The sequence below is a fragment of the Streptopelia decaocto genome (genome assembly GCF_964273445.1).
Source record: "Streptopelia decaocto genome assembly, chromosome: 3".
NCBI lineage: Eukaryota > Metazoa > Chordata > Aves > Columbiformes > Columbidae > Streptopelia > Streptopelia decaocto.
This window is the reverse complement of record NC_138656.1, coordinates 51,144,095-51,171,097: the sequence shown is the minus strand read 5'-3', so window position 1 is coordinate 51,171,097 and position 27,003 is coordinate 51,144,095. Positions and strand designations below refer to the sequence as shown.

At 40.1% G+C, this 27,003-nt stretch overlaps 1 protein-coding gene across 4 annotated transcripts in view; it reads right to left on the bottom strand.

Annotated features, from left to right (window-relative positions):
- UTRN (utrophin) overlaps positions 1-27,003 on the bottom strand; it is a 369,822-nt gene that overhangs the window by 283,678 nt on the left and 59,141 nt on the right. For 2 of the 4 annotated variants that reach the window (XM_082049170.1, XM_082049169.1), the window contains 7 exons: positions 25,759-25,820; positions 11,373-11,465; positions 9,881-9,958; positions 6,340-6,432; positions 5,284-5,456; positions 1,636-1,751; positions 361-524 (listed from right to left, as the gene is read on the bottom strand). In XM_082049170.1, the coding sequence (XP_081905296.1) occupies positions 361-524; positions 1,636-1,751; positions 5,284-5,456; positions 6,340-6,432; positions 9,881-9,958; positions 11,373-11,465; positions 25,759-25,820 (779 nt within the window). Of the gene's footprint in view, positions 1-360; positions 525-1,635; positions 1,752-5,283; positions 5,457-6,339; positions 6,433-9,880; positions 9,959-11,372; positions 11,466-25,758; positions 25,821-27,003 lie in introns of those variants that run through there. The other 2 variants (XM_082049171.1, XM_082049172.1) reach the window with 2 other exon arrangements.

Below are 27,003 nucleotides of genomic sequence, written 5' to 3'. Positions count from 1 at the left end.
GAAGGGCCACAGTCACCACTAATGAACAACCATCCCACAAGTCCTGCAGCAAACTCAGTTAAAGATATTGGGGCCACCCTCTCCAGCTTGCCAAGATAATTGAGAAAGAGAAGTAGAAGAAAGAACCATAACACATATGAAACTTTATACCTCAACACACAGGATTTTGTACATTAATTGGAAAAGACAAAAAAGAGGAAGAGCCACTGAAGTAAATCACAAAGAAGATGCTATGCTTTTTCATATTTTCCCAGTTGTTTTGCCCAAGATAAAAGGCATGTTCCAGAGAAAACTGACAAGCCTGAAGATTAGCTAAAACTACAACTCAAGAAAAGCCAGGTAGACTTTGATGACAAATACCTGCTGCATGTTGAACTCTCCATCCTCACATTCCTGCTTGTACCTCCTTGGAAGGGTCTCCACTTCCCGGATGTCTTCCATGGTGACTTGCTTAGGAAGGACCTCAAACAAAGAGGTTAAATACATAATAATAGACTTTTTGTCTGGAAGCTGTACAGCAACATCTGCATCAAAAAAGATAAAATATGGGGAAAAATAAATGAAGAAGCAGCTTTTCTAGAGCATTACTTAGAACAAAGAATGAAGCCTAGACTTTACATCTAGTGTAGATTACGGGTTCTTCAGGTTCACAGGTTTTTCTGTTAAGTAGCCTTTAAAAAGCTAAAAAGCTTTAAATTAAAAGGCCAGGTTTGACATATGTTGAAAGCAGTACAAAGGAGAAAAAAAAATTTAAAATTAGTTTTCTACATTTAGAAGTGAATTCGCATTAAAAGGCATGATCATTATGAGGTAAAAGCCCAAACCTGAAGTTACTATGGAATAAGAAAAATGGGGAAAACTGTTCTGGAGCACGTCCCAAACAGAAAAGCCATTCAGGGTCAGTATCCTGCATAAACTAACACTTCCATTTAGGCTTTATCCTCACTCCCAGCATTGGTCAGTTAATTTTCTTACTTTTCATATGGAAAAGAGTTTCACTGATTCAGATTCACTTTTCTCTCAGTTTAGGAGAGCTACCCGTTCAGTGACTTTTTTTATTATTCTTGTTTTTTAAGAAGGCGGTGCTTAAATCTATAAAGTTTGAGAGCTTGTCGTACAGATTGTACCTTTGGAGGCTCACTTCAAAGCAGAGCGACAGCTCAGGATTTTACTACAATGCCATGAAAGTTTCCTGGTAAGCATTCCTACATGGTAAGTGCCCACAACACTGGCAGCTACTGCTACTCAGTGTATACATAAAGAAAAAAAGATTACGAGCTCTTAAGCTCTCCCATTTCTACATAATGCTCTACTTCATCTGAAAAGCACAGATCCTTCTGGTAGAACTTCTATCTCAAATAAAACAAAGGCAGGGTACCAACTTCACCTTGGGTATACTGTCTCTAAGTAGTGGGTCAGCTGAACATTAATGTTCAAGAAGCCGAAGCATATGCACGCACAGACATACCCTTACTCTGCAATTTACATTCTTTTAAACCAAAATTTAAGGGCTTGAAACAAAATATCTCTCAACAAAACTGCCAGAATTGGTATTCATAGTAAAGGACAACAGAAGGAATTTATTTCAAGAAACCTCACAAAAGCTTCTAGTCAAGTAAAATAACTATATCCCACCTTCAGGATCCAACAGTTTCTCAATTCCCAAGTGGTTTTTGGCTATGCTGAAAGCATGTTCCAGCCTCTCAACTGGGGGCATCTTTATAACTTTATCCCAGCTGAAAAGCTCAGGTCTAAACATAAAGACAAAACAGGAAAGAAAGCAGTAAATTTTATCTGAAGAAAAAATTCCATGCCCTGCAGAATATGATGTTATGGATATGAAGCTAGCTACGTGAGCTATACAAACATACACATAAAATAAAAACATAAGTGCATATACACAAATGCATAAATACAAAAATGTGCTTTCTTTTTATTAAATGGAATCTGGCAATCACAAATCAATTAACTGACTGCATGTCCACAGCAACATCCACTTTCCATGCTATGTATTCTGTACACACACTCACTGACTGCAACAGGAAGTTAAGTACTACTAACACAAACATAAATAAACTCTATGTTTAAAATTTATTCCAGAACCGTTTTTCTTCAGCTGTTTCTTTCACAGCATTACTGTTACTACATGCTTCTGCATCAGGCTCTGCTGGGTAGTCAAGAGTCACTCTGTTCCTGGAGAGCCTCATTCCAAACTTGAGATGTGGCTCAGTGACCACCCCAGACCATCACAGCCAGGAACAGCAGTGGTCTCCACCCCTGCTTGCTCACACTGCCCCACCATTTCTTTCCCCCATTAAAAAAAAAACCACACACACACACAAAAAGCACCACAACACACCACACATCACAAGAGCTCATGATGAACAGGATGTGGATCAGACCAAGGAGCTGATCGATTTGCAGTGCTAGCAGCTTTTATTTCACATTAGGCTTAACCAAATCTTCAGTTCCATAGTGCATCCAAAACATACCAAGAGGTCTCAAGCGGAAAAAGCAGAACAAAGAGCAGGACACAGGGTCAGAAAACAGGGCCCCCTCCTAGTGGTACCTACACTGACAGGGTATGATCAGGCTCGTGCTGCAGCAGCACAGCTGTAGGACTGCAAAGCCATGAAAATACTTTTCATTCCTCTGTAAGAGTGGCTTCTCTTTAAAACACTGCTATTGATTCTGTGCTTTATAGGACTTTAGGAGGAAGAGGTGGGCTTGCCTTTCATTCTTTTAATACTTAATTCAGTGTAAATCATCCTGAGAGTATCCTTTTAACATCTGTCGAGTCATTACACTTTGTGGAAGAGGAAGGTCATAAGTCAGCAGGGTCTGAGAAAGTAAAAAGCCACAAAGCAAGTGGAATGAGCGGGAAACAGAGATATGCAAAGATACTGACAGAAGCAAGTGGAATATTGTACCTCCATGCAAGAAGCAACAAGGATAACAACGTAGATTCACAAAAAACCTTAGCAGAGACTCTCACTTTGAAAAACACATTGCAATAAGCATATTGTATCTCCACTACCTGCAGACTGCCATAATACAAATTTTGATAAAATGCAATCTAGGTATTTACCTATGAGCAAGAAAATCGTACCAAAGAACGGAATTCAATTCAAAGAGGAACTAACCTAATATTAGGAAATTAAAGAGACCAGTAAAGTAAAATTTTAAATGTCCAATTACCTCATATAATTTTATGAAGTACTGCAAAGTGTTACAAAGTTACTAGATATTATAACCACTGCTAACAATCGTTGACATATGCATAAAGAGAAAAGCAAGCTACTAAACCTGTTAATAGGATCCACCAAAATTCTTCTATATTAAGTGTCATATTAAGCTAAATCTAAAGAGCAATATTGAAAATGTCCCTTAGGCAGGGAAGCACTACTGTCTGGGTAAGCTAAATAGCTTTGTTGTCCTACCACTTTAGCAACCTGCTCAAATCCCCTTGATCCTTGCAAGTACCTTTTAAAGCTTCTCTTTCAAAGCCAACTGAATTTAAACCCAGCTCAAGATTTCTCAAAAGTGTGGGGAGAATGGCGCTTCCCTGCCTAAAGGACTAGTACCCAGGGAGAGCAAAGCTGAGTTTTAATGCACTGGCAGCTGCCAAGCTCCCAGGAAGAGGCAATAAAAGGCTCAGAGATCAGCAGAGCCAGGTATCTGAGAAATTTCAGAAAGACAGAGGAAAGTCCAGTTACACAGTTAAGGTTTTCAGCAGGGGGTTTTGCTATTTAACACTGCTCTGAAAAAGGCAGAGCTCAGGGACTTCAGATCCCACAAAGCCCAAGCACACGATCACAACACATAAGGACAACAAAGAACCTAAAGCCAATTTTGCTACCTCTCTCGCTTACCCTAGGTCACCTCAGCCTCATTTGTATCTAAACACTGGCACTTTCTCCACCACAAAGCTTCACATATCCAGCAGCAGAGCTCTGCAATTACGCTACTACGAATAGCACTGGTACAGCTCACACCATCCAGAGAAGGGACTTGGTACTACTTTTGATAAACTCCAGAAAGACCTTTGCTAGTATTGCTCTGCCTTTGCAGAAAAATCCTACCAAACTTTCCAGAGACACCTTTGTGGAGCAGGCGCTCCTCATGCACCCATGCAGGCTGAACACAAGCCAGCTCTGGTCTACAAGGCCCATAGGTGTGTCAGAGCAGACCCGTCCCAAAGCCAGCAACCCTGTGACAGAGCCTGTTATTTCGGTTGGCACAACCCAAATGGGCACTTAAGAGCAGAGAACAGCAGGCTCAAAGTGAACATACACTTTTGTGAACACTTTGTATCTGCTGGGCATAAGTATTCTGGGTGTTTGTAAAGCATTTGCTGTGACACATACCTGGCGGCCATACCTGGTTAAATTCTAGACGTTATCATAGCATTACCATGTTAAAATGGTTATTTATGGTTAAGAACAGTCAGCCCTTGCAAAGCAATGAGCTGACTTCATTTAAAGTACACCAGATTAGAATGGATTGCCCAGAAGCAGATCACAAAGAAAACTGAAAAAAAAGAACTAGTATGCAACTTTCATAGGAGTTTGTAATGATTATTTCTTTAGACTACCAAAGAGTTGTCCAAAAATCAGAGAGAACACAAAAACTTCTGTGAAAAGAAAATTTTACAGCATTCCTTATAAAGTATAATGAACTAATGAATACGCTACAGACACCTGAAGTATCCTATTACCCTTTGATTCTTCTGCTCAACAGTTCTGAAAGAGCTGCATACATTGTCTTTCAAGCAACATACATTCAAAATCCAAGAAAAGCTACAGAGACTTTCTTATTCCTTTGCTTTGAAGCTTCTGTATCTTCCTATTAAAATTATATGGTGAACTCCCCCTGAAGAAACATTTCCCTTTGCAGAGGAGGGAGGGCAGGAGGAAGGTAGTACAGAGTAAGAAGGTGGTCAGCCCCCCCTGTAGAGACCCATTCAGCATATTTATTGTATAATGCACACTAAGTGGCATGCAAATCCACTTCAATTAGCAAGTGTGCATGCACATGAAGGAACTAAGAGTTTCACTGCTGCCTTGGATCCATCCTTTGCAAGGCTCTGGCAATATCCCTCTACTGTTAGTGTTACCACAATAAAACACTAAAACACACACACACACACACACACACACACACACACACACACACACACAAAAAAAAAAAAAAAAGGCTAGAAGTTGTCAATTGCTCAAGCATGAAGACATGGAAAAAAGCTACATACTTCACTAGGTCTCAGACAAGCTGTTTGCTACTTACTTGTGTCTGTGGATAACAGCATTAAAGGCGAGTCCATCTGCCCAGCTTGTGGTGAAGTTCAGAACATTCACTTGACTATAAGGTCTTGTGGACTGCCGAACCCAACTCAGCAGGATCTTCTCACTGTTAGTCTGTTGTAAATCTGACATTATGTTCTTCATGACATCCTTCACCTGCAAGACAGCAGCAACTATACCTTACAGACATGTTCTCCACTTTTCCTACTTACAAAGCCTTTGAACTAAGCTATTTCAGAAATCATGAAAGGGTCTTTCCCATGAAAACCTATGACAAACTCTAACTCCTCACATGAAATTTGATAATAGCAGTCTTCAGGCAATCTTTGCACTCTACTAATTACAAGAACCAGTAACGCTTCATGTAATAATGATACATTACTCTTACATTACTATCCTCCTCCTCAGTGCTACCTACACTAAGCGTGGGGTATAACAGTTCTCATTGCCTTGTGCTGCAGTTTCACCAGTAAGCAAACCCCAAAAATACAGCTTGAATGGGTTTTCTGTGAGAAGAGACTACCTGCTCAGCCAACAAAAGCACTTTGCTGTTTGGGTACTATGTGTAAACATCTGCCAAAGTCCCTCCAAGTGAATTCAATGATCCTCCCAGGTACCTGGATAAACCAGGAGCAATTCAACCTATGAGACTGAGAAACAAACATACATGGCAGCATACAAGATACAAACCCAACAAAACTACCTAGATAGTAAAAAAATACTACCTGCTAACAAAAGTGCATAAAAGCCTTAAGGAAGGAATATAAATAGAATGCTTCAGCCTGAAAAGCCTCTCTGCAATTAACACTATCAGGAACTAAACTGCATGACTGAGTACAACTGAGCACACACAAGAATACGTATTGCAGGAGACAACCAATAGACAGCAATCAGAAACCAAACACTGGCCTTTATTTACCAGCCCAAAATAGAAGCAGTATTTTCCGCCACCAAAATCCCAGGAAGATTTGTGAGAATCCCAGCAGATCAACACACATGATTCCTGGAAAAAGGGAGGGATTTCTCAGCAGCCTCTCACCTGCCAGTGCAAAATAATGCTCCACAGCAGCCCCAATGTCAGCTTGTGATTTCCATCAACGATGTCGGTTCCTCCAATATTCACCAGCTCCACCTGGAGAGGTTGGATCAGCTCTATATTAAACACTTATCACAGCTTCAAGTTGCATCCCCACCCCATATTCCTGGCTGTCCAGCCACATATTATCAAGTGCTCTGAAATAAAAAGTAGTTAGAAAGAGAGGACTAGGGATGACAGAGTATTTGTCTTATCCGAGTTTGTCATGACAACTGCTTAAACAACACAACAAAAGATGGCACCAAAGAAGATACTTTACTGGAAGAGTTTTATGCTCTCCTCTAATACAGGGATGCATACTAGCAGTTAAAACTGACCAGTAGGAAATGCAAACATGAAGGATCTGATATTTAAAAAAAAAATAAATAAGCAGTCATGCTCCTAGACACACTCAGAGATATTACAGGTCCATGAAAGCTCTGTAATTAATAGGTTTGTTCTTCACATGAATCAGCATCCAAATAGAACAACCTTATACAAGGAGATCAAAAACTCAAGGGAAAAATAAAATTTCCAAGTTTCCTATATACATGGGACCCCATACAGACTCAGTGATGTTTTAATTGAAATCATTAAAAAGATAAGGACACAAAAAGAGACACAAAGAGATTATTTCAGAAAGCAAGAGGACAGGAGAGGCTATCTGCTCCTGCATCAAATATTCCACCCTCAGAAGAGGCAAAGCTGAGAGTACACTACCAGATACTCACTCGGCGCTACCTTAGAGTCTGAACTGAATTGGGGCATCAAGTCTTCATTCAGTCAACACAGAGAAAGTGCCACAAATTCTGAACCACCTTCTGGAGGGAACCAACAGCAGGACGCTGTATTAGTCACCACCATGCCTATGGAATCTGGGCTAGGAATAGCTGCCTATGGCAGAGGAGACAAAGACCTCCCTGGGTGTAGGTACACATGTGGCAGATGCTGCAACATACTGCCACACAGGGCAAACGGTTGGGCTTCATTCTTGTAAATAACCTGAGCCAGGTGCAGCCTCCAGCCCCAGGGGCAGGCGGCACAGGGCGTTTCACCTCCATGGGGAAGCTTTTCCCCACTTTCTCACCCTGCTCCAAAACAGTGGCATCCACAGTGCCTAGCAGCTTACACTGACTCTGAGGACTGCATCTGAGCATTGTTAGGAATCAGAGCTGGTCACAGAGACAAAACCTGCTGACTAGCAATTAAACAATATGGACAGTCACAGGGCAGTAATGCAGCCCAGGCTCTGGCTGTCACTGGACACAGCCTACAATGGCAGAATAAACAAGAACAAAATTTCTTCTTTTTTTTTTTTTTTTTCAGGCTGTTACTAATATATAAGAACATGATGGTATTCCATGAATATTTTTGCTCTTATCACAAAATCAGAAATAGTTTTAATTCTGCTAAATGTTCTTATAAGCTCATTGCTTTCAGATATCATCTTGACAATTTTCAGCTCCCCATAGGTCTCTTGGTTAGGAGAATCAAATCAAAACTTTTTGAAAAATTAACATGGAACCACAAAATTACACTTCAAATTACTAAGGAAGCTTGTGGATTTGTGGATTGTCATCTCCCAGTTTTTACAGAAGCTGGAACAGAATCTTACAGCAATACTCTTTGCAAATACTGGGCGCATATTCTAAGATAACTGTAAATTAAGCAGGAAAAAACATGCCTAAAGAATCACCACTGTGGATCATTAAACAATGCACTGGAAAGCACTTTAGAACACAAGGAGCAAAGAGCAAGACTAAAGGCCAAGGGCAGAAAAATAAAACAATTACGTTGCAAGAGCTTTTTTCACCTCTAACAGAAGAAAAACACTCCTGAGAATGGGCAACAAAAACACACTTCACATTTTTTAATTGCACATCAATAATAATAATAAATAATGTATTTGTCCTGACATCTACACCATAGATAAATGAAAATACTCTACATGCTCATTTCTGTATTTTAACGATTCTGAATTAAACCAATGCTTTGCAGGATGCAGCCAGCAATCCACTGGGATGGTGAGTTGAATGAAACTTAAGTAAAGATAATCAATAAAAGAAACTTGGCAGCAGACAGTACTACTGACAGTAGACTGATATTGACTACATGGAATGAGTTCCAGTGGACGTTTTTAATTAGTATTTTTTAAACTTGGTCCACAAATCAAAAAAAAGGTGAAATTCGTTACTTAGAACCATTCTGCCCATCAGATGGATAAGGTTCACAGGATCACTTGAACATCTACACCCTAAGTATGTCTGATCCTTGCAATATATATTTAAACACTTATAAATTATTTCACAAGTTATTAATATTGTATAGCCTACAAACTCTCATGCAACAGAACACAACTGCTTCTCAGTGGATGCCTTTTTCCCTCATCTTAACACAAACACGCTTTCTAACAAAGTTAAGCAGTAGTTATAAATCATGTACATGACCTTAACAACCTTCAGCTAACATCAGCTGTTCACTTCTAGAAACCCAGACCCTGTCATCTTAAGGAAGAACTAATTAATTATTTTAATTCAACATTATCTCATTTATTACCTTCATAAAATAAATCAATTTCAAGGTGGAAAGACTCATTAATTATCCTTAGAAAAAAAAAATCAATATTTACAGTACGTCAAAGAAGACAGATAACCCACTGCTAACTTGGACTACTATCTAGAAATATGACACTAGTCCACCAACACAGAAGGGAAATTGCAGTATTGTACAGTATGTTCATATCACTCTTCAATCAGCATTTTACACCAATATGTTGCTGCCTTTTTGCATTGGATGAATTTTATTGCCAGAATGTTGTTATTATTTTAGTGCCCTGACATTCACAAATAGAAATTCTAACTATGGAGAGTAAGCTTCTCAGGAATTGTTCTTCAGGGGAAAAATCACTTTACTACATCACTACTGGCTTCTAGGTAGTAAAAACATAAAAACAAAATAAAACAATTACTATTCTCATTTTTTTTAAAGGAGAATTTGGGTCATTTTGTTTGTTCTTCTGATCAGTTAACAAAGATCCAAATTAGAAATACTCAGTACAGTTTTGACACAGAGCTGACAGATATCAATGGAAAGATCCTCCTGGATTTTGAGAGTAGAACACAAAAAGCACAAAGATAATAAATCCTACCATACTCTTACAGATTTTTGCACAAGTTACACATCATCACTGGAAATTAATTTTTTGCTCTGCCAGGTTCATAAACTATGCATAGCAGAGCTTAAAGTTACCTTTGTTTTGGGAGCTAAACACATCAACAAAACACAATTTAGTTAATACAATTAAGTTAGTGTTTTAAGATTTCACAGAATTGTGAAATTCTACATCAGACACTGACATTCTACACTAGACAAGGAAAAGTGAAAACATTTGAGAATCTCTCACCAAATCCTCATTTTAGGTATTTTGTTATCCGCATTTTGAACTCATGTACAAACAGGAGTAAATAAAAGAATCTATCAAAAAGTTGTGGAAAAACATGCTCACATTGTTCTGATGCAAGACTTGCAGTACTCTGTTGACGTTATTTAAGGCATGTACTCGTGTGGAACCTCGTTCTTTAGGCTGAAAATAAAAAGTTACAATCTGTTTATATTAGAATTAACTTGACTAACAAATCAAAATAAATGATCGGGCAAACAACAGGAAATATGCCTTAATTTTCTCTAGCTTTTTTTAAGTAGGAATAAAAACCAAACAAGAGCATCCACAACAATTTCAAAATGAAAACTGGTCAGAAGATTATTCCTCAATCCAAGGCACACAAGTCTTGGATTCAAAATGTCATCTTCGGTAAGAACAGAATTTTTATTCCCAGCATCTGCAGAATTATAAACTGGCAAAGCAACAGCAAAGTGGGAGTTCCTGGGGAAAATCTGAGAGTTTTGAATGTTTGCCAGAGCAGTTGAAATTTTTTGGCTCCCAACAGGGAACAAGCAGCAATTTGTTTTTCTGGCACCAAAAGCCTGCTAAATCTTTGCACACTGGAAAGAAGTTACGCTTCCTGACTTTGCCTTCCTTTTAATATCAGGGTGGGGGGGAAGGGGCAGAAATAAACACTACAACTCTTGACAATACCTGCTACTCCATTTGCTTTTAGTCACCACAATTTAACTCCTGTGGCAGAACATGATCATACTGCATGAGCAAGGAGCTGAACTTGGAACACGGTAATCAAGAGAATTAGGAACCAAAAAACTGCTGTCTTCAGTATACTTCAAATCAGACCATAAATCATTGGAAGTACTGGTGAATTGCATCTGACAAGCTTGTAAAGTGAAATTTTAAATGGCTGAAGGTTCTCTATAAGGTCAATAAATGGATTTCAAACTTACGGTAAATAGCAAAATCAAGAATTTAGTCCTAAGTGATGGCACAGGTTTCACCATGCCTCATGTAACTTCCTGAAGAGGCATCAATGTTAGCACGGGAGGAGTTTTCAGCCACACACACACTTTCCTAAACAAGATTTAAGTAGTCTTCAACCCTTTCCTATCTGTAGATCACAAAGGATTTTTCAATGGAGATGCAGATTTTTTGCACTGCCTACTAGCCATTGCTTTTTTTCTTTCTATTTTCTTTTTAAGGGATCTTTCATGAGCTTATTAGATAAAGGCCACAGTTATCTGGCTAAAGGATGCTCTTCCAGATCATCCAGATGCCGATCTCTAAAAGATCTCTGTTAAAAATATACACCATGTGAATAACACCACTAGTTTTACATGCTTTGCTAAACAGTATGGTAACCTTCAGGAGAAGGTTACACAGCTAACTGCAGCCTGACCTTTTATCCCATAAGTGGAGCTCATGGGAATTTCACTTGAAATGTAGAGAGCAAGTACACACTACAAACAAAATAGGTTTTAAAATAAAATTAAAAAAAAAAAAATCCCACAGCTTGATGTTTGTGTGTTTTGTTTATTTGTTGGTTTGGGGTTTTTTAATAAACGAGAATATGGCTCATACACATTTCTCTTACCAGAGGTTTCCCTGTCAGACCCTCCAAAAGGTCCAAAAGCTTCCTTCCATCTTTCAGATCTGTGAACATGTCCTTAACTGGGGGCTTCCCACTCTGCAAAAGAAACAAAAGCAGTAATAAAAACAGTGTTTAAGCAGAACCTCCCTGAACAAAGTATTCTTTCCTTTTCATCTTGCAATTCACTCTTATTTGGTGCTGAATGTAGTAAGTAAAAGCTAGAGGACCATTAGAGTGATCAGGAAGGCACCCTTCTGTCCTGCAGTGTTGTTGTTGGTTTTGGTTTGGTTTTTTTCTTCCCATCTCTCTGGTTCTCTGCATCAGCAGCCTAGTACTGAGAAACCAAATCCTGGTTCACATTAGGGTAGACGCATCAACACATCAGGATACCAAAGAGAAAAATGTGGCAAGTTAGAGGTGTCATTTGAGAAAGAATGTTTTGGTCTGGCTGCAACTAAAGAAGGAAGAAACGGAGGCTTTTCAGAAAGAAGCTATTAGGACAAATTTTCTTAAATTTTGAAAGGCAAAACAAAAGGGCTTGAAATTGCACCGTATGTAAGGAGTTGCCACTCTTCTACACAGACCAGTAGATCAAAAGGTGTAATATCCATTAAAACAAATTAATCATTTTTTTTCTACCTTGAAAAATAAGCAAAATGCAAAACTCAGAGCTACTCTAAATCATACATTTCTAATACTCATTTTCTTTGAGGGTGGAGGGACCATGTACAGGAATGGTAGTAGATGACAGAAAAATCATGTTAAATTCTTCCACACTCCCTTTTAATCTTATTTCTTATTGGACCCTAAGAAAATTAATGTGGGAAAGTGTTACAGGGCAGGGGAAAAAGACAGAAGCAGCCAGCAACTAAGTGAGTGCATTCGCTTTGTAATATTTATCTGCTGGCTGCCAGGAGATCAATTAAGCTACTGCTTTCATTGTCCCTTTGAAGTGCCAATTTGAGAAGAAAAATATTTTCTAAAAAGTACCTAAAACTCCAATATTGCCTTTTTCTATCACCTTGGCTTTATAACATTGCTCTTCAGAAAGAAGGCTGTGAAAGGCCTATCATACATGACTTGAATTAGCTGACATGGATCTCATCTACCTTCACTTACTTCCCTCTTGCTTTGACAACTGCTGGCTAACAAATCAGAGAGAGCTGAACTGCCCACTGAACCTGATTTTCTGGGAAATACCTGTTTTTTTCCCCAAATTTCATAAGGGCTTTTCTCAAATATCTGCTTTAATTAGGTTTGATACTACTAAAAGTATTCACAAAAAAAAAACAGAGTTGAATAGCTGCAGGGTGATATTTTAATCTCCTATACAGAAACATACCTAAATGTAACTCATATTATCAATCAGCTAAACAGTAGCAAGAATCACCATATAACTAAGGTCATTTAAAAGATACTGATGCTAGCCCCAGTGGCTGATATTAAATTAGCTTTGCAATTAATTTTTCGGACTAATTTATTCTCCAATTACTTGTACAAGTCATGCTTCAAAATGTGTATTTCCACATGCTGACACATACTTAGGTAAAGGGTATAGAAAACTATTCATAGGTAGCTGACAGACCAACAGCAGATAGGAGTACTCATTAAATATCAGCATTTGATAACATTCTGCCATCACATATTGCCACTTCCTGAGCTCAACTATATCCTTCCTAGCACAGTAAGGGACAAGTATTTTTTTCCTAGCGTCTGCAGTTTTCACAGATTATTCAGATGCTTCTTTGCTGTGTACCAACTTAACCAAAGCTTTAAAGAATGCTGGAGCAGGAGAACAGGAATATCCAAGAGTAGACGTGGGGAAACCTCTTGTACAATTTATGGTATATAAAAAAGGAGATGACGCACAGTGCAATTACCCCAGATGCCAGCAAAATTTGGTTCAAATTTGGTTCTCATCACCACAAGGAAAATACTAGAGGAATGTTGGTAAGGGCATAAGGAAATTGTTCATGTGTCCAGAAAAGCAGCTAACAGAGGTCTTACTGGGAGCAATACAACTCAAACAATTCTTGTGAAAGCAAACACCTGCTAGTCATTGAAGTGTGGGGTCTCACCAGAGCAGAGGGACAGAATCACCTCCCTCAGTCTGCTGGCCACCCTTCTTTTTATGCAGCCCAAGACACAGTTGGCTTTCTGGGCTATAAGCACATCTTGCCAGCTCAAGTCCAAATTTTCAACCACCAATATCCCCAAGTCCTTCTCTGCAGGGCTGCTCTCAATCCACTCATCCCCCAATCTGTACCGATATTGGGGATTGCCCTGATGCAGATGCAGGACCTTGCACTTGGCCTTGATGAACTTCATGAGGTTCACATGGGCCAACTCCCCATGCCTGTCAAGGTCCTTCTGGGTGGCATCCTTTGCCTCTTGCAAATCAACTGCACTACTCAGCATGGTGTTATCTGCAAACTTGCTGAGGGTACACTCAAACCTGTCCCATGTCATTGATGAAGACATTGAACACTACAGGTCACAATACAGACTCCCAAGGGACATCACTTGTTACTGATCTCCATTTGGACATTGAGTCATTAACTGCAACTCTTTGGATGCAGCCATCCACCCAATTCCTTATCCATTTAACAGTCCATTCTTCAAATCATTATCTCTCTGAATTAGTAGATGTTGTGGGAGACAGTGTCGAAGGCCTTACAGAAATAAGCCCTCTATAATTATCTAATTAAATATAATTATCTAATTAATTATAATCATAACTAAAACCATGCATACATGTATAACAGACTGATAACACCGAAACTGAGAACATTATAGCTGTATGACCTCAATAAATTTGTTGCTTTAGGCCTAAAAGTTTGTTTTGTTGCTTTCGGTTTGGTTTGTTGTTTTTTGGTTTGGTTTTTTTTTTTTTTTTTTTTAAGGGATTTAGATCTGCTGAAAGAGCAGAAAAATGTCTCATTTAATACAACGCAACAAGGGTATCGAGAGCATAGAGCCTATTTTCTCTGTTTCCCATCTCTTAACTTCACATGCACAAAACCAAGCTGAATTACGTCCTGCTTTCAGTCATTCATTTCAATGGGTTACAGTACGTTCCAGTCCCATGCAATGCGCTCTGCTGTCATGGTGGAAATAATACAGATTTTCTTTCTCAGGAGAATGTTTTTTCCATTTCACTGCCCATCAGAGCACTGCATCTTGCTGCCAGTTAAAAGAGTCAGCAGAAGAGTATTAAATTATTTCTGCAATCTGAGCTACTCTTTCCTGGTTTATTAAAGTATCTACTATTCTCAAAACAGAGACACAGCAACATGTAATGTCTCTGTACTTACTGAAGTCTAGCAAAACTTTCTCTGTGGGAAGGAAGCACTTCTGCATGTGCGGGGTGACTGAAGTCGGCTAAGAAAGGGCTAAAGCACCCACCCCACCAAGGCCATCACCACCTCCATTGCTGCACACCCGTGGGGAAGGCTGGAAACTTGCTCCTCCAGCTTCCCACGCCCACCTGAGGGACATGCAGGCACCTGGTGGCAGAGGCCACCCAGGCAGCCCTGGCTGTCACATCAGGGCACAGAGCCAGCCCACAGCATTGCTGTCGCAATGGGAACAGAGACTGTGTGTGTGCTGCACCCTCCTCTGCTCACGCTGCCTCCTCCCACCCAGGCATTTTCCTCACACCTGGACACACATTTGCACGAATGATGTGCTATCCCAAGCCACAAGATCTGAAATCAGGAACATCACTGCTCCATCTGCCAGTGCACTGTGCAGCTGGATGCTGCCCGGCTTTCCTGGGATGCAGTTAGATAGCAACACGCTGTGTTTCAGAAGGTCTTTCTTTCTTTAGAAAGATCAGCTATCTATCCCAGCTTCTGACAGCTGTCTGACCTGTGAAGTTTATTAACCTTAGAAAGCACGTGGAAAAGAGTTTTATAAAATGGCAGCCCAAGGGATGGTCTCCTACATCCTTTCCCCATGGAAAGACAAGGAAGAATTCTGGGGCGATGCTGGCAGGTCAGCTCTGCATGCCCTCCTGCACCAGGCACAGCCCAGCCCAGAGCCAGGCCAGGCTGCTGCCATCACCACCATCTCCTCATGAGAAAACAGATGCAGAGCCCCATGTCTTTGCATGTAGGACTCACTCCTGAGCCTACTGGAGAGGCTGCTGTGGCAGTAGAAAGGCAATCTGGGAGTCACAGCACCAAGCACTAAGGCTGGACCTGTGCTTCTACTGACAGAGTCTAATCCAAACCAGCTGGGCCAGGACCACCCCAAGCCCTGGCTCTGACCCACTGTGTGGCAGCTGATAGGCCCTGTGCGGACAGCACTGCCCTGAGCCATACTGGGTAGAACAGGCAGCCCTGGGACCAGTGCTGTTCTGGGGCAGACTGGTGTGCTGCAGTGAGAATACTGAGGGAGGGCAGAAGTCCTGTCCCACCTTACAGGGTAAGGCATGGGGATCTGCAGCTTGCTTTCCCTGCCAACCCTGCCCACACCCACCCTCACTTGACCTCCAGAATGCAACCTGACCTTCCGAAGAACTCTGTATGCACAGATACACAAATAAGCAAACAGATCTGCAGTATATATATAAGCGTCTCTCTGTAGAGTCCTGCTTGATATGCAGTACACTCAGCCAACCTAAATTTCTCCTTTTCAAAACCCACAATATTTTACTCACTTTCTACACACTTAGAAACTGAAGTTCAGCCTCCACTAGCATCCCATAAGGAGAAGCCATTCATCACTGAGCATAATGGATCAAGAAATTTAAGTATTTGCCTTAGAAGAGTGACAGTGACAAACCACACTGAGCCCTTCAACAAGGGCAAATGGCTGGTCACAGCTGCAGTGGCAAATACTTACAGAACAGCCTACCTTGTGCTAAGCACTGTACAAATATGAAGCAGATAATGGGTCCTTTCTCAAAGACAAAATAAGGATTCAGCTTATACTACAAAGATAATATAAAGGACAGGCAGGGGCACACTGTGTACCAGGAGAACTGTGCGGGTTCAAGGTGTAAAACACTCACATCCCCCTCACTGAACTTATCTGTTAACAGACGGTAGTTTTGCCTCAGCTTTGCTTATGTTTGCTGGAACAGCAGAAAAGCACTGGCAGAAAACTCTTTCCCTCAGCCTGCCCAAGAGGGCTTTGCCAGCAGACCTGCACACATAGAGTTGCTGTAGTAGCAACAAGGGTTTGATAAGACAGACAAAAGCCATAATTAGACTTCATTTAGAAAGAGGTCGTGTTGGTTCCCCAATGCTCTAAACTGGCACTGACAGAAGGAAAGGAGCTGATACATTGGAACAGGCATAAGAATAGGGGAAGAGGAAAGAAAAAGGAAGGCAGAGCAAGAGAAAGATAAATAAAAGCTGGAGGCAGTACATAGACTGAGGTCAGACCTGCCTGTGGTCTTATGAAATTTGCGTGGTGGCTGATTTGTTATCCACCACGGGGCTCATACACGAGGACCAGAGCCACATTCAATCCACCATGTTACATTTATTCCCACAAATATTTTGGTGCCAGCCTTTGTGCTAACATGAGTAGGGAGGGAAGGGACAAAGAAGAACTTGTGTTAGTTATCCACAGCAGAAAACACTTTTTTTGTTGATTCATCTCTCATGGAGCAACAGACATGGCAGTTTCTGAATGATCTTTGCACTGGAGACCAGATGCTAGCTGTATGTAGCAAGACCAGTCACTACAGGCATTGGCTTTGCACGTTCCAGTGAGACAGCAGCACCATTTGGGAAGGAAAGCCCATGCACAGGGATCTCCCTCTCACAGCAGCAGCAGCCGCCACTCTGATGCCTGCTGGCTGCCTCCCAACCCCTCCACCTGGATCAGGTTTAAGAGGGTGATTCACACTTCCTTGTGTGCATCTAGGATTACTTGCAAAGAAGGCTCATCCAGGCCAGCCAATATGACTGTGCAGAAATCATCCACCCTCCTTGCCAGAAAGTGTTCCCAGGAAATAGAGGAAGATATAAATGAAATACGGACCAGATTTTTTTTTGAGTCATCCAATGCTACCAACAGTATAAAGACCAGCCATCAACACTTACAGTTTGTTCTACTGAAGTCACATACAGCTGCAAAGCAGCAATCTTCCTTGAATATATTTTACAGTAGAATATCCCTTATTACTAATGGGAAACTGTATCAAATTGATCCAAGTTATAATTGAAAGGAGTCATAAATTCTCAGTAAGACAAAGCCTGTTAAAAAAAAAAAAAAAAAAACACAAAACAAGCTATTCTTTATCATTTTGTCACAGCTATTTATTCTCTTTGTATACTGTTCATGAAATTATATGCAAAGTTAACAAAAAATTTTAATGTCTATCTAGTTACTTAACTAGAAACACGCAACTTTCTCTTATATCATAGTTACCCACAGCAGAGAATTCACATGTTCTTTAAATCAATAACTATTGAAGGTACATTATTAGACCTAACTCTTTTCCAATAAATAAGTGACAAAGATATTTGGGAGTAAGAGATAAGCCACCTCCATTTCACATTCTCCTCAGTGATACTGATTCAGACCTCATAGTGATGACATTGAAATGAGGACGAAAGATCCTCTCAGTTTCACAGAAATGGACACTGGCTGTCACCAGGGAAGTAACACGTCTTGTAAGAGCATACGTATGACCTTTACCAGCCACCGAGGGAATGCAGCAGATGAGGTCTGGCTGCTCAGAGCAGTGAAAAGTCCTAGTTGCAATTTAAATCATTTGCTACCTCAGAAACATCAAAACACTCTGAAAGGATAGAGGAAACAGTAAATCTTGGTTTTCCAACAGATCCTTCTGATCTTCCAGTGTCACATATACGAAGGTCAGAGTTGTCTTTTGTTAATTATTAGACATCACAAATAGTCACCTGTTGGTTAAAAATAAGATGCTCAGTAAATAGGTCAAAATAGTAGTAGAGCTGCAAAGAACCCTTTCCCCATTTTCCTGAAAAGGGGGGAAATACTGATCCAGTTGGGCACATAAACTAGAACATAAACCATTTGTAACATTCAAGAATATTCCTAGGGAACTCATGTTAACCACATACTTATTTTAAACTCAATTACAAACAACACAAGGAGTGAGAACTACGCTTTAGCATGACCAACACAGAGTACGAAACATATTAAGTGCTGCTACATTATGAGGCCAGTACATGGGAACTCAATGTGGGAAACAATTCAGAAAGCAAAAAGGTCATTTCAGAAAGTACACAACTACGTCAACAAATAATCCTGCCCGTTTCTAATTTAAGACCATAGTCATTGTTTACAGAAGTATTTTTATTAAAACGTGGTACTTTTTTTTTCCATTCTCCTTCCACTGGCATGCAGAAGTTATAGGAGAGCATACATAAATACTAGCTATATTGTGACAGATGTATTTTAGTTATGTAAGCTCTACTCTATGCTAGATATGCCTTAGTAGTTGTGGCATCTCTACATGACACTACTACTAAAACTATGAATTTAAATACTAAATAAAAAATAAATAAAAAGTTAGAACCACAAGAGGAAAACGTCATATAAATCAAATCAAATATCACTACTAGTACTTAAAAATAAAATAATTACCAACAACTAAATAGCTACTTAAAACTTCAGACTAACCATGAAAAAGACTAAGGCTCATTACTGAAATATGCCAGAAAGTTTGATTCAATTAGGTGACCGACATGAGTTTAAGTAGAAGCAAAGCTGAAAATCTAAACATAGCTTAATCCACGGAACACCTGAAATACTTGACTGACAACGTGATAGAAGGAAGGAAAACATATAAAAGCAAATATTAGACCTAGCAAGGCAGTGAAACAAACATAAGGCATCAGCAAGTCTCTGGGGGTCTTTTTTTTCTCCTCAGTGTATTTACATTGCATTTACTTAAGCCTCCATTATTATAATGTGTTTAATGTAACAGTACTAACCTCTGCTTGCAATTAAGCCTCATTATGTATCATTACCAGCAGAGGCAGTTGGGACCATACTGCTTATCATTGACAGTTTTTTCTCCTGTTATGACTGGAAGGTTATTTTTTTTTCTTTCTCTCTCTCCCTTTTTTTTTTTTCTTTTCTTAAGCCAGCTAACTTCAGATGGTAACTTGGTTACTTAAGAAAAATCTCCTGCTGACTAGGCTGACTATTGTGTTAATTAGTGATTAACATGTAAAGGGACAGGTTTGCTCCAGTGCCTCTACCAGGTTCAGCTCTAGTGCCTGAGACGGCCACACAAACACTCCAACAACTGGGAGGATAATCGAGACCATGAATCAAACTATCGCAAAGCCCTAACCAAAATTAGCAGTAATTACAATCCACATTACTTTAACAAGCTTTGAATTCCAGCAACAGAGATGCTGCCCATACTCTGTTCTTAGAGCCAAAACCAGCAGCAGTTGCGAGGAAGGCAAAAATCTCACAATTCTCACACTGTAGCTAAACCTGGGAGAGATTGTGAACTGCTATGCATTATTGTTTTTAAGTAATAATAACATATAATAATAACGTATCTCATAACCTATTAGAAAATATTTCTTTTCCTGCATCTTGGTTAATTAACATCTTATTTGACCTCTTTGCTGAAGGAGGGACTAAGTGATCCAGTTAAGAGAAAAAAAAAGTAGACTAAAAACTGAATTTTTCAAGGCCAGTTTTTCCACCCAGGTTGTTCCTCAGATTAAGGCCAAATTTTTTATAAGCTTTGGCTATCTTTGACTGAAGTTACGTTTTACAGTTTAATTCAGCAGTGGAAAACAGTAGGAGCAATTAGTCTCAAAAATATTTTACCAGTGGTCAAGTATTTCCTTGCTTGTACCACGAAAACTGAACTGAAAAAAAAAAATTACAGACCATCTTATGTGATATCTCCTCGGACAGATAAAATTGCCTAATTGCCTTTTTGATCTCTCTTCTTGCATGCCTAATACATTAAACTCCATCATTCTCCTTCCCAAAAAAAAATCCCTTCTGAAATGTCTTTTGCCTTAGGTATCTCGGGTCATGTGAAATTAATTACCTTGAATAGGTATGCTTTTGTCTCTAAAAAGATTTATCACATTTGCTAAGAGACAGCAGTGAAGCAGCAAAACATCTTTAGAAATATGGGGTCTGATATTTACTATTATGGTAAAAAAACCCTTAGACAAAAGGAGGAAACTAAGGAGCAAAAATGGTGGAAGAGATCTATACAGTACACCACCCGGAAAACTAGAGAAGACTTAGCAGTTAGCAAATTAATTAACACTTGCTATAATGAAAGAGGAGCTTCTTCAATTTTAAGATGCATATAAGGCCACCACACCACAAAGCACTCCAAGTACAGCTCACCAGTTTGCCTGCTGCCCTGTCTTCTGTCATCTTTATCTGCTGTCCCTTCCAGGGGAGGGGACCCACCAGGAGCCCAAGCACTGAGCATTTGCCTTCTACCCTGGGGCTCAGCCTTGGAGGACACAGTCTGCTCACAAGCTGCACCTCAGCCTCTTCTTTGCTCTTTAGCCCTACACTGAAATGCATTTGGGAAGGCTGAAGAGCAGGAGCAAGCTTAAGATGCTGTAAAAGCATGGGAGGTCTGGCTTTACCCACACTGGCAGGTCTGAGCTCCAAGCCCTGCCAGTTCTGCAGCTGTTGGTCAGGGTACCAGCACAGGACCTGGAGGATCAGGATCACAGAAACAGATGCAACAAGAATGCTGCAGATGAAGAAATAAGACTGGACATGGCTTCTGCATATAAGAAGAATGAAATTGAGAGCTTGGATTGGAAAGACATGGGAGTACATGACAGAACGGGAATGGTGGCACCACTCTCGGGCATGCAAGGGCTTTGACTACCGTTCCTGACACCTTCGAACAAACCTCCCAGCTGGCTCCATTCAACAGCCATCCATACCCAAGACTTATGACTGGGAGGGTGGGGAAATCCAGTCTCATTTTCACCAAATACCATAAACATATCAGGAGTTTTATGTTCTTTTTGCAGAGCACAACCTTCCTAGCAATAAAGTGGTTTTGCTATCTCTGTGGGAAAACTTCTTAAATGTAATTAAGACGTGATTCTTTGGGGAAAAGGAAGAGGATCAGTTTGCCCATGTTGGATCTATGAACTTCCGCTAGAGTGACAGCACTAAGCTCTGATGGGTTGTGACTCCATGAGTCTAAATTAAGAGTTCAGGCATCATGTTTCTTGTGCTGATTCTGTGTCCTACCTGCCAAGTTCAGGAATAGCGAAGAGAAGAGCAAACCTGGAAAAGAAGTACCTTAGAAAATGGGAACACGAAAGCCAGCAATGAGTAACTCCTGTAAGGACATAAAGAGGGAGCTAGGATAGCTTAGAGAGGACTAGAATGGCTTAAACAAAGAGAAGTGCAAAAATAGGACCAACCACAGAAGATTCAGATCCTGTAAGGGCTGGGAAGGTGAGGAGATGTAGAGTGGGAGAAGGGGAAAGGAAGGACATACAGAGTAGGTCTGGAGCTATAACAAGAAAAATTGGGTCTTGCTGGGTAAACAACTAAATGACAAGGAAGTGGGAATGAAATAGGTAGGGCGATCAGAAGTCCAGATTCACTGGGATTTGCTGTGCAAGCAAGCTTTCTGACATGAGAAGGTGTAATAGTAAGTGAGGTAGGAAAACAAACAAGGTCAGAAAGTAGGAGTAAAGAAAGTAAAGAAAACATGGCAGAAAAAAAAATGAACTTGCAGGCACTAAAGTGGGACACAAAACTCCTGAATCCCTCAACATGCCTATCAAATTTTCTAGAAACCTTGTAGAGTTTTGAGTGCAAGCCTCCAGCCACTAGGCTATGTAATTATCAGCTGCAGTGTCACAGGTCTGTATGATGATCTAGAAGTGTCAGGTCTGCTGATATGCCATGCAAAAATAGATACAGATTGAAACTATTTAGAGTTCGAAAAAGTCGAAACTAGGGTGGATTGCAAAATTTTTGTTCAGTCCCCTTTTACCTATGTGTAACAAATAATATATGGTTAATGGAGCAGTAAGCTACCCTGTGGACTTGCATTCAAACCCTGCTTTTAGCCAAGAATTCCCCTGGAACTAACCAGAATCATTTAAAGCACAATTTTACAGGTAATCACTGTGTGCCAGATGAAGAGATTTTCTTAGATCACTAAACCCAGTCTTGGCTGACAGCGGCATCATCTTCTTGAAGTCTCTTCTCGATGCTGATCAAATGCCATCTGAAAACCAGCTAGATATTTTAGATGATTTGCTTGAGTTTGCAGAAGAGAGTAATCCTCTGAGCTCTGTCATAAGACTCAACAAGAGCTCTGGTTTACATGAAGATATTACAGAAATGTCAAATGCTCTGGATATTCTAACCAGCTCTCAGACTGGGCACTCAAAATAGGAGCTACTTCTGATATTTATTTGTAGTGGGTGCAAACATAGATGATAGTACTCTTGAATTGCAGAAAGGTGTTCCAAAAATATAACCATTACTACTTATAAACTGGCATGTATTAAAGAAAATAGGATAGAAAGGGATAAAGGGATAAAAAAAATGACAGAACTCACAATTGTACAGAGTTTGAAGAGCATACATTGTCCATACAACTAGATGCCTTAATTAGTGGGCTATATCACAGGGAAACAGCTAAATCTGACTCTTGAAATTAGACTGGACAGAGTAATGGAAAAAAACATACAACAAGGAAAAACATCACATGGCTTAAAATAGACACACTGAAATGCTCAGTATCAGTATTTATTTCAATACAAACTTCCCTATTGGTTAAAGCTTGGTAAAATAGACTATCTAATAATTTTTATTATATTTAATTTTCACAAAATATCCTTACTACACAATCACCATAGGGTTGTAAGCTGTACTGCGATTGCTCTGCTAAGGTAAAGCTTTCTACAGCATGCACTGAGGCTCGGCTGAGTACATTTATTGACCTTAAGACTCAACTCACTTTAAATGTGCTTGTGCCTTCATTTCAAAAAATATGTGCAAATAAGATGCATTTAGTTCTAGCACAGTTCAAATGAAGAGCACAAACACAAGTTACTGTCCTGTGGACTACAGCGAGAACTTACACCTCATTGAATAGGTGCCCGAAGCAGATATGTGTAACTCACAGCACCCTTAAGATACTGTGTTTCATTCACCTACCTATTCTCTGATGAGAGAACGGAAAGACATTGTTCTCTTTCTAGATCCTTTGTAAAGCCTTATTGCATTGATTTAAATCAAGTTCAGTGATTTTGAGAACATACTGCAATTGTAATTCTACAATTTTTGGGTTTTATTCCAAACCAGTTTATAGAAGCTCAACTGCTTCCTTTTTATTTATGTGCTTAAATGAAGGGCAACTGCAATATAATTAAAGTGGAAGTACAAGTAAAATTCTTAGATGAAATTTGCAATTCCATACAAAATTCCTCAGTTACCGTTTTATTTTCTGCAAAGTAAGTCAGATTGCATTAACCTAGTCTCTAAAAATCTTTCTATCCTACTAAGCAGCAGAATCAATATAGTTCACAGAAAAAGAATTTTCAACAAGCCAAATTACTTGGTAAATGCAAAAAATTCAATAAGACTGAAATCAATCTCTTTACATTTTCAAGGTACAGTTGAAACTAGACTTTCTTACATGAGGTAATTTCTACTTCACACCAGCAATTTCCTTGCAATCTGAACATGCCAGTCTTCATAAATCTGCATCTTGTCATGGCACAGTAGCCATGCTCAAGCCTGAACTGGACATGCAGTAGATGGGAATATGTCCTTTTATACAAGTTTCTTTAATCATTAACATAGTTTTCATAGCTTTGGCTGGTGTAATGGGCCATGAAATCAGAGTTACTTCAAATCCAACAAGTATTTGACCATACCCTGTGGCAGGGAAACCCAGGATCTAAGTAGGATCTGTCTGAACACATAGTATAAAAGGAAAAGCCACTTTATAAAATATATCTATGGGTGTACAAGTATAAAAACTGAAAACAATTTAATCTATTTCAATACAATGCACATAACACGTACAAACAAGTCACACAGCACATTCTCAGTATCACTGTCATTTCTGTGTTCGTGCCATCTTTATGCCAGGGTAAGTTTATGCAAACAGGCCTTCCTTTTCACCACATTCTCACTCCTTACATGATCCTGCCCTGTCTACCCCTCCTCCTGCAGGACCATCTTTCCTCTGGGCAGCAGTCAAAGTCAGAGCATAGAGCAACCAGTTCATATAATACACACTCCTCCCCTAAAGCACAAACTAGCCAAGAATGTATTGGATGAAGAGTACAGGATATCAGCTTCCAGCCAAAACAAACCTAAGCCAAAGTGAATCAACCAAGGCCACAAGCCTTGCATTGCCCAGTGTCCTGTTGCACAGGAAGGGAAGGAAGGTAAAAATTTCTTACATTGCTGACCAAGAACTTCAGAAGGGCAGCGCTCCAGAGGCAGCCATTCATTGCTACAGCACTGTCATCGCTTTATTTAAAAAGAAAAACAAACCAACACTGCTCCCATACACTCACACACCCTTCCTTCTATATTTATGTCTGCTTTCAGGATTTCACATGCATGTCCCTTTTTATTAGCAGGGTACAAACTAGTAGTTCTCCCACTTGCAGCACCGTATTGGCTAGAAAAAAAACCATGAGTTTTCTCTGATAATAGTCCAGGTTCCTTTACACATTCAAACCATAAGGTAGGGAAACTTCCCACAGTCACCATGCTCCTGGGCAAAGTGTCATTTTTCACTTTCAACATAACAGTATAATAAGTAGGCTCTAAAATAGCATCCCAAAGCAACCACGGCCTCCTTTCTCATCCCGAAACTCAAAACAAGATCCTCAGTAAGTTTCAAGTAAGTAAAGACACTTAAAACAAGAAATGTACAGCATCAGAGCTGAGGAAAATTCAAAATGGGCACGCAGTTATACAAAATTTCACGGTCAAGACTCAAGTAGCAACACCAGGTGGCCTCACCTGGAGGCTTGGAGAGAATTTTGGATGAGCAAAGCTGACTCAGCAGCGCTGAGAGTAAACACACTGACTAGGGTTCAAAATCTGCTGTAATGCCCTCAGAAAACTGCATGCAGAAATAAACTGTATAAAGTAAGAGAACTAAAACCCAAACAGACACCATCATACAAATAACTATTTTAATATATTAACAAAGAGAATCCTTCATTTTTTTCTTAAACAAGACATGTAGTATCAAATATTTATGTGCATGGGGAAACAGAAAGAGAACAAACATTGCAGTATTTTATCTGTTTTCATTACACATTTTGACATTTTACTAAGAATATTCTACAAGAGTAAGAGCAAAGTATATTTAACCAACATTGTTCTAAGCAGTGAATCAAACACAATAAAGTAGTACTTTAAAACCCAATATTACCTTGGAAAACCGAGCATTTATCCATTTTGTGAAGGTCTTTTTCTGTACATCATTGTGTTCATCTGAAGAGAGAACATAAGAAGAAAACAGTGAATGAAAATGCATTCTTCTTAATATTTGGTTGTTCATAACAGGTGTTATTAAACACAATCCCAGTTCAGCAGGTGACTTTTTTGTCTAATCTGTCAATAAATCTGTTCAAACCTCTACAAAACTTTAATACTTGCAGAATCACACAAATGTTTCAACTGTACTAGCAACCTGGGCATCTCTTTTGCATTAGAATCAGCCTCTCAGCACTTCCCAAGCAGGATAATTCACAGGCTTCCTGGTTGGTGAAAAGCAACCTATGAAAACACGGCCTTTCTATCAGACTTTGTCAACAACTTTTGTCTGGATGCATGACACCAAAAGCTGCCGAGGTCCTTATTCAAGCTTCTGATGCAGGTAACAGCTTCCTTCCATACACATCACCTGCAGTAGCAAAGCTGCTGGGACAAACCTTGAAGCACTCACCCACCCTCAGCCTGGTTTCACACCTGGGTTAGGAACCACATTAGTGATTAGTCACAGTCAAGTTCACACAGTATGTGGGAAGGATTCAGCAGCTAGGCAAGCACCTACTGGTGTGGCATTGAAGTACCACCACCTAGGGTCTAGGAGACAGCTGGAAGGACCCACCAGGACAAGGAATAAGGACAAGAGAGCACCTACATGTCAAAGCAGAGGGAGAAGCAGTAGCCTCCAGCTGTACAAAGGGAAGATTGTTTCCCAGGTTAAGGAAACCATTTGGGAGTCACCTGCAATTTTACAGAGTCTGTGCCACTAAACCAGGCTGAGCTGCCTCCAGCACAGCTCTGCTCTTATCACAGGACACCTCTTCTGTAACTGCACTGAGCAGTGCTGATGGCAAGACTATGCCCCATCACCTGCACTGCTGACAACATACCAGTCAAAAGAAGTTTGGCCCACCATGGATTTTCAGGCCTGCTTGCTGCAGCCAAGAAGATACACATGCAGTCTGTGAAAGGCTTTAATCTCCAAATCTATGCAGCAGACCACAGCCAAGGCAGGCAGTGCCTTCCACTGGGCAGACTCAGTTTGTCAGCTGCAGCCCAGATCATAACGTCCAAAAGGCCTTCAAGACTTCACAAGCTTCTTGAAAGACCAGCCCAGAGTTATACTTCAGGTATCCACAGCCCTCTGCTGCCCTGGATGCTCTTTTGCAGAGCCTCTTGATGGCAG